This window comes from Tupaia chinensis, unplaced genomic scaffold (genome assembly GCF_000334495.1).
Source record: "Tupaia chinensis unplaced genomic scaffold, TupChi_1.0 Scaffold000411_1, whole genome shotgun sequence".
Lineage (NCBI taxonomy): Eukaryota > Metazoa > Chordata > Mammalia > Scandentia > Tupaiidae > Tupaia > Tupaia belangeri.
In genome coordinates this window covers 309,647-317,880 of record NW_006159916.1, presented here as the reverse complement: position 1 = coordinate 317,880, position 8,234 = coordinate 309,647, and the positions used below count along the sequence as shown (strand labels likewise).

The following is an 8,234-nucleotide window of genomic DNA, read 5'->3' as shown; positions in this document are numbered from 1 at the left end:
GTGGGCTACCATGGAGCTGACATGAGCTCCCCAATCTTCCTGAGTGCACCCCGGTGGGCGAGGCAGAGCACTCTGCCCATGAATACGCTGGGCATGACCAGGCATCCCGGTTCTACCTGCAGGGTAGTAGGTTCAAGGTGGAGGGGTCTTGTATCTAATAAAGCTCACTGAAAGTGTGTGTGGGGAACCTTCTAGGCCCCATAATAACATCACATTAAAATAGGTGTCATTTTACTAGAAAAATGTCTCAACAGTTTTGCTCTGTATGTTAATAATTCAGGGCCTCAGTCAGCCAGTGACAGGGTGGTGAAGGAGGCTGGATCTCACGTGGTCAGCTGTGCAGTTCGTGTCAGACCCAGTGGCTTGAGAAACAAACCAGGCAAGTGTGCAGGCGAGCCCAAAATCCTGAGGGGAAATGGAGAAGGGATTACGGTATGGACACACACCCCACCAGGGGGTGCTTTCATATTTTCTCTCTCACTCTTTGTCTTTATCTGAACAACAATTTCGAACAAACAAACAAAATACTGGTGCCGCTATGTTGTCCTGTGTTTAAGGGAGCCAGGTCCCACATGTTTAATCCAAATGGTTCAAATCTCAACCCTGGAAGCTTCAGTCACATGCCCCGCATGTGTGCATACATGCCCAAAGTCCCAACAAGATGGAGAAACCCAGGAGAAGGGGCGGCGGAGTGACCATAGCCCACGAGGAGGTGTTTTCACGCTCTCCCTCTCTGCTTTTGCTTCTGCTAAGCACATTCAGTTCCTGGCAAAGACCCATGTGTGCGTGTGTGACTAAAATCCTCAGAGGAGAATGGAGGAGAAGGGACTGCCATGTGGACATCCCCCCTGAGGTGCGATTTCTCACGTTCCCTCTTTTTCTCTGGCACATGCATGTCACCCAATGGCAAAATCCTAAAAAAAAAAAAAAGAGAAAAAAAATTGAGTCAGGAAGTAATGTAGAAATAAAAATTACATTTTGTGATATTCTTAAGAATGCAGATATCGGTCAATCTCACATCACAAATAAGGTTCCTGGACTTGCTCAATATATAGCCAAGATGGTATCAGATTTCTACTTTTAGGACATAATTATTGCCTAGACCTTCCTCCTTTGATCACGTGGCCCTGTATCACTTTCTAACTAATGGATGTCCCTCTTTAAAAAATTTTAGTTGCCTTCTATAATTTAGAAACTTTGTCCTGACAAACTCTCACACTTGCCCGTTTTCATTGGGACACAATCTTAAGTTGACCCAAATCTGCTTTACTCAGTCTATAACCCTTCTAAGATCCCAAATAAAGTTCTTCCTTCCCCACAGATTCTGCACTTGAGATCGATCGGTATCTGGACTGTCCTCCTGAGCACGTCTCCTCTGTGGTGTCCCCAGGTCCCTCCAGGGTCCCAGCACCCCAGATGTGGGAAGGCAGCTTTCTCTCTGCTCCTCCTGGTCCTTGGTCCACACACAGGAGGTTCCCCTAGTCCTCCTACTCAAGGTGTGGCTCTGCTGACTACGTTAGAGGGGAGGACACTGGGGCTGGGGAAGGGCCTCTGGAAAGGCGGCTTCTCGGGCTCACCCCAACCTGCAGAATGCGAGTTGCCATTTCACCAGGTCCTCAGGGTTTCAGGCACATTAGTCTGATAAGCAGAGTCCACAGCCCTCAGGGTTTTGGCCCAGGAGGCAGAGGTCAGACCTGGGCAGGTGGGAGATTGTGCAAGAATTGTTCCTTCCCTTCCTCATTCTTGTCCCTGTCACATCAGCTGCCACCCCTTAGCTTGGGTCTTAAAAGGCTGGCAGCCCCAGAGTCCCACAGTAGCCCTTCTCTCAAGGTCAGGAAGATGAACCGGCTCTGCCTCTCTGTGGCTTTCCTGGTCCTCCTGGGCACCCTGGGGGTGAGCGCCCTCGAGGTCACCAACCACAAGAGCAAGACCAATGTCCCTTCCCAAGGTAAGTGCTGGCTAAGTTTCCTCTGTGGTCTGCAGGCAGACAATGAGGGAGCTGGGACTCTCCTTGGGTCTTACCTGGGAAGGTAGGAGATTTTTACTCCAGGGACATTCCATGCTCTACAAAACTCACCGTGATGTTTTCAGCTTTATCCAAATTGTCACACCAAGTGCTCATGGGGCAGCTGGACCTGCCGCGGGGCCCTGTCTGAGCCTCCCCTGCTCCTGCTCTCTGCTCTCTGCTCTCTGCTCTCTGCTGCCCCTGGTCCCAGCCCTCCCCCGAGCCTCACTGTGGTGTAATAACAAGTGCTGGGCCTGGGCTCACTGTACTGAACAGAGCTCCTGAGCCCTGCGTGTCCCCAGCTCTGTGCGCTATTTCTCAGCTCAAAGTACCTGTGAGGCATCAGGATGGGGCTGTTACCTTTAAGCAGGTGAGCAAGGGTTAGAGCTTTTATCCCCAGCCCTGACCCCAGTGAGGAAGCCCTAACCCTGGGGAGGGAGAGGGGCTGAGATGGAGTTCAGTCCCCACCAGCGGCTGAATTCCTCAGTCACACCTTTAAGGAAACGGAATGAAACCCTAAACTGTGGTTTTGGAGAGTTACATGGGGGGTGACCATATAGACACACTGGGAGGGAGGTCACCCCAGAGAAGCATGGAGCCCCCACCCTTGCCCTGTGGGTCTCTTCCCCGTGGGCTCTTCCTGAAGTGTGTTCGTTATAAAAAGCTGGCAACAGGAAGCTGAGTGCTCTCCAGATTTCTGGCTCAGTCTGTGAATTAATACCTTTGAGGAGCCCCAAATTTATAAGGCAGTCCATGAGAAGGATGAGTGACCCCGGGAATGTGAAGGTGTCTGAAGTGGGGCAGTCCTGTGGGTCTGAGCCCTCGGCTGTGGGGTCTGTGCTAACACTGGGGGAGTGAGTGTCAGAAGTGAATTCATTGTCGGGCACCTGGCTGGTGTATGGTTGGTGTTGGAAAAGATACCCCGTATTTGGTGTTAGGAATCAACCCTGCAGACTCACTTCTCTCTGTCCTTTGGTTTTCCGGGGTGAGGCTCAGGCACAGGGAATAAGAAAGTTGGGGCAGTGCCCTGGGGACCCTTACCAGTCACCTGCATGGTCACAACTCCCTGTCACAGTTGATGCTTCAGTTGGGTTGATGCTTCATTCCTGGTGCTGGCCTCACTCCTCCCAGCTGTGTGACCTGGGGCCAGTCTCTGGTGCCCCGTTTCCTCCCCTGTCTGGAGGGGAAGCCCCCACACAGTTCCCTGAAAGGATTACCCCTGAGGGACAGAAAGCGCAGGCGCACCTGATGGCCCACTGTGTCCTTCTTTTACCAACAGGTCTTATTCTCAAATACTGCGTCTCCCTACCTCTTCCCTACAGGGAGAAGATCAGGTGTCGAATAACGATTTTTTAATACCCATTATGAAAACCTGTGAGAAACTTTAAAAATTAACCAATTATTGATCTGTAGAACATATTGTTTATGTGTATATTTTTCTACATTTTTCTTTCTGAAATTTTTTGAAGCAAAGTTCAGGCATTATGCCAATCAATGCATAATAATTCAGTAAGGACATAGAGAATTTTCATTGTCACCGTATCATTGTTACCCCTAACAATGGTTATTGGAATGCCCCAGAAAGCAGGCCATCGCCTGCAGGCTACCACTTCCACTTCTGGTATTCGCTATTTCTGGACACGCCTGTTGTTGCCATTGCTCGCTGTGTCGACTGTGCTGGTGGCCGTCCTCCGAGCTGACAAGGGCCCTCTCTCTTCCCTTCAGCCTCACACCCTTCGTACTGCCTTGCACCTCCCCCCATCCATATGCAGACCAGGTATTACTACAACCCCAGCGCCAAGCTCTGCCTGCCTTTTACGTACTGCCAGTCTGCAGAGTATAAGAACAACTTCCTGACGAAGGACGAATGCGTCAAGACCTGCGCTGATGTATAACCAGGACTCTGAGCCCGGGGTAAGGTGCAGAGATGGCAGGAGGGCTGGTTTGGGGAAAGGAGGAGAATTCAGGGGCCTGCTACCCTCAAACCTCATGGTGTGTCTCCTCTGACCCGATAGTTCTCAAGCATTTCAAGGAGTAAATGAAAATGTTTGCATGAAACCACAGGTCAGGCACTTCCTGCATGAGCCAGACAGGCAGAGATCATGGCTTGAAGGGGCCCCGAGACCTCTGAGCTGCTTCACCTGCTCCCCTTCCCCAGATGGGGTCACTGAGGCAGCCTCCCTGCTCTGTGGGGCTGCCGTGCTCCTGAGCCGTCTCTACCCCAGCTTGGTGAACTCACTTCCTTCTGCCGGTCACCCTGCCTGTGGGGAGGACCAGCTTGCTCATTTCTGGATGGTCCAGGATCTTTCAGGGCATATTGCCACCAGTTCAAAGGCTTCAATGATGACAGTCACCTAGTTCCTTTCTCTTTGCAGGGAACCTGGCACCTGGGCTGCCCTGAGATTCTGATGTCTGAGGAGACCCACTCAGGGCTGGCTGCGGTGCCCTCTGAATCAGCTCAGCCCCTTCCTGCTTCCTTCACCCCCGTCCTTTTCAGCATAGCCCTGCCTCCCTCCTCGCCCCATGGTTTCATTTGTGTTAGCGCTATCTCATTCAATAAACTCTGAGCACATGAAAGCAAGAACAGCGTGCCTGTTTATTTCATCCCAATGTCCCTCACTCAGCACAGATCCTGGCACAGAGTCAGTCCAAGAATATTTTGGAATGTACGAATGAGTGCATGAGCACATGTCTGCCCAGGACTGGCTCTAGGACTGGGGTGGGAACTAGATGCTTGAACCCTAACCCTCATCTTCACATCATCCTCACCTTCATTTTTACCCCCACCATCACTGGCATCATGTGGGGTGTCAGGGTGGTCTCTGGCACCTAGTTAGCGTCAGCTAGGCTGAGTAGTGGCAGCAGGGGTGTCTTCATTAAAGAATTTGCCTCCCTCTATGATGTGGGACATTTTCCTGTCCATGTAACACCAACGTTTGTCTCTTAGGCCTTGTGTTCAAATGCATTTGTTGTCTCATTAAACTAAGCTGAGTGGATCCAGCTGTTTGCAAGTCAGATCTGAAACCAACACTGTCCATGAACATGGTGCTTCTTCCTGCTACTCTGCAGAGTAGGGGCACTTCTCCTTCTCCTGCCTGTAGCCTGGGCCCTACCACGTAAGGAACAAAACCCATCACAGCAGCATCTACTTCTGAATGGCCACCCCAGATACACAATATCCTGGGGGGACACTTCATCAGTAAAGGTTTTTTGTATTTTTAAAATCTTTTGGAGACATGTTCTGTGCAGCAAGACCTATGCTGGGAGGTAACCAAGATCCAGAATAGGCGGTAAGGTGAGAATAGCCAGGAAGGAAGGACTGGGGAAAACAGGTAGAGGTCAGAACCCACATCCCTCACACCTGCATGGTGTGTCTCCTCTGACAATGAGGGCCTTGCCTCTCCCCAACATTCTCAGAGCTGTCTCACTTTCTTACCTATCTGCTGCTCTTCCTGAACCTCCCCCTCTCCCCTCTGGAACTCAGTGCCAGTCCAGTCCCCCGGCTGCCTCCGTAAAGATGGATGCCCATCTCCTGGCTACCCTCTGGCTAGCTCAGAGTGTTAAGCAACTGGGGAGATTCCATGTGTTTGCATTGTACCTCCTTGTGTGCACAAGTCAGTGAGCCTCATCATTCTAAAATCACCTCCACCAGCTACCCTAGGACCCTTCAGGTCTTAATGTAATTGAATAGCCAGGGTCCAGTAACAAATTGCGAATGTCCTGGGAGAGAGCTCTCTCCTTGTCTGTCTTATTATGGAATCCAGCTCCTCCCTGAGGGTGTGGGACCTCACAGTGGTTACCACTGCAGCTTTCCCATTCAGATGGACCTAGGTTTGCCAAGTTAGTGTTTCTGGGCCTCAGTGTCCTCATCTGTGCTGGGGGGCTGTTTATAAATCCCACCTTCATGTAGGGGGTTACTGTGAGTTGTATTTGGGACAAATGATGCAGAGTGTTGAGCTCTGTGCTCAGGAAGAGCAAACGCTCAGTAGTTCAGGTTACTGACTGTCCTCACCATCGAACACGACTCCCGGGAGAAGGTCTGGATGTGACCTCATGCTGGAGAAGTCCCCTTGTTTCTCTGAAGCTGAGGTTCAAGAAGCCAAGAGCTGGGCAATGACTTGATTAAAAGATTTGAATCCCTTTGTAACTACTTTTCTGTTTTTTTTTTTTCCCTCTGGCCTTTAAGAAGGTTGGTTATTTCAGAATGTCAGATAAACACACACAGGAGTGACCTGTCCCCTAGTCACCACGTGTGTGATCTCTGGAACCCAAGGATTTCAATATTTTTGGAGGGGTTGGAGGGCAGGCAATTCACAAAAGGTCTCATGCATTCCCAAGAGGAGTGGCGAAACTGCAGTCCCTTCTCCTCCATTCTCCCCCTGGGGTTTTGAGCACACACCTGCATCCTGTGTGATTTTCAAGCCTCCACGTCAGGGGCTCAAACCGCAGTACTGTGGTCAGGGGCTCAAACCGCAGTACTGAGCTCGAGCCCTCTGTTCCGTCAGATTTCAGATGGGCTTTTCTTCCTGTCTCCATTGTCCGTCAATAGCAACAGAGCATCTGACTTCCTCAAGAGCCATTGTGCTCATAAAGCGGTGACTGTGTGCACCTGCAGCTTAGCCAGCCTGCGGTCAGCACCACACTGGGACCCCAGGGTGGACTGCCACGGACCCAGCAGAGGGTGGGCTCTCCTCACTCGTCCTCAGCCTGCTAAGCATGCCTGCTCACGTCATGACCTGCACTGGTGGGGACTGGGCGTGAATGGTGGCCTGGAGACCCTTTGGGGTGTCTCTGTCTCTCTCATTTATTCCCTCTCTCAGATGAAACAAATAAGTAAATATTTAAAAATATTGCAAAGTATGGCAAACACCCAAGAAAGGACCTGGTGTAGAAGAAATGCTTAAATGGGACAGTCATGTGGCATTAGGCTTAAGGCACTGGATTTTCACATGGCTGACTGTGGTTTGAGTCCTGGACCTGGTGGCTTCCTTTCTCACTTTCCCTCTCTCACCCTCTTTCTCTCTCTCTGTTGAGCTCCTGTGCCCTATAGCAAACTTAAATATAAGTATAATAATAAATAAATAATTTAAAAAGCAATGCTTCAACAATGATAAGTTTGAAAAAGGACACATAAATGATGCTCTCTGGCCCTTCCTACCCCTGCAGTTAATCTCAAGTCCCAAACTCCCAGGAGAGGACCTTCCTCATCCTTGTCCAGGGCCAGTTTCTTATAGTGTGGGCCCATGCAAAGGCTATTACAATAATACTTTTCTTCTTAATATTTTTTTAAGTTCTATTTTTATTACACTTTCATTTCTTGGTACTATTATTATTATTTTGTTTGTTTTAAGGGAGATTTTTGCTATACGGCACGTGTGCTCGCCAGAGACCTAGAGAGACAGAGAAAGTGACAAATCACTACCCAGGAGAATGCCATGCCCCGATATCATCTCCTACATTCTCCTTTTGAGGTTTTACCCATGCACTAGTAAAGTTTGAAGCCGCCAGGCCCGGTTCTTGAACTGTATTCTACTGTGTGGAAGTCCAGCCCCTTAACCACTATGCCACCTGCTGCCCCCTTGATGTCATTCTTTTCTGCTCCACCAAGGCCTGGTTGCTTCCTGAGCCCTTTACCATCAATCTGAACAGTCTCTTCAAAAAACACGGAGGGCTTCATGAACTTGCTTGTCATCCTTGCACAGAGGCCCTGCTAGTCTCCTCTGTGAGTTACAGTGATGCTTCTACAACTCAGCGTCCGTAGAGTGCGAACATCGTATCTCGGTGGTTGCCGGACAATACCAGCAGTTTTGAAACCTAGAGATATACTCCAGTGAGACTTCTAGATCCAGGAGGAGTAACGGCGGTGATAAGGTGGTGGACGTGTGAAGAGATCGTGTGGGAGAGGATGATGGGGTCAATATGGGAGACGTGGATGATGGCATAATTACAGGAGTGGGGGCCTGGTAACAATGGGAGGACCTGTACCCGGGGTGGTGGTGGTAATGAGGGTGCCAGGTCTTAGGTAGCAAGGCTGCGGTTAGGGACAGTGTGGGTGGAAAGTGATAGAGATTATTCTGTTCAGGCCTCTTAAAATAAGTGGTGGTGGGAAAGGGGAGGAGAGCGATGTTACCTTCCCAGAGGACGGTCACGTTGATAGAGGTGATGAAAGAACTATGGCAGTGATAAGGCCAGAGGTGACAGTGATGAGGGGGGCCTGTGGGATGGTCGG

General features: G+C 50.2%; 1 protein-coding gene and 1 non-coding gene across 3 annotated transcripts in view; one reads left to right on the top strand and one right to left on the bottom strand.

Annotated features, from left to right (window-relative positions):
- The window catches only part of LOC102478189 (pancreatic trypsin inhibitor), an 11,222-nt gene extending 6,643 nt beyond the window's left edge, over window positions 1-4,579 (top strand). Inside the window, exons 1-3 of one of the 2 annotated variants that reach the window (XM_014590155.2) lie at window positions 1,622-1,948; window positions 3,731-3,919; window positions 4,381-4,579. In XM_014590155.2, the coding sequence (XP_014445641.1) occupies window positions 1,840-1,948; window positions 3,731-3,900 (279 nt within the window). In that variant the 5' untranslated portion in view covers window positions 1,622-1,839 and the 3' untranslated portion in view covers window positions 3,901-3,919; window positions 4,381-4,579. Of the gene's footprint in view, window positions 1-1,621; window positions 1,949-3,730; window positions 3,920-4,380 lie in introns of those variants that run through there. The other variant, XM_014590156.2, reaches the window with a different exon arrangement.
- A 3,083-nt stretch (window positions 4,580-7,662) lies between these two features.
- LOC114008902 (U6 spliceosomal RNA) lies at window positions 7,663-7,766 on the bottom strand. Its single transcript, XR_003550389.1, has one exon. It is a non-coding gene; the product is annotated as a U6 spliceosomal RNA (small nuclear RNA).
- Between the last annotated feature and the right edge of the window lie 468 nt (window positions 7,767-8,234).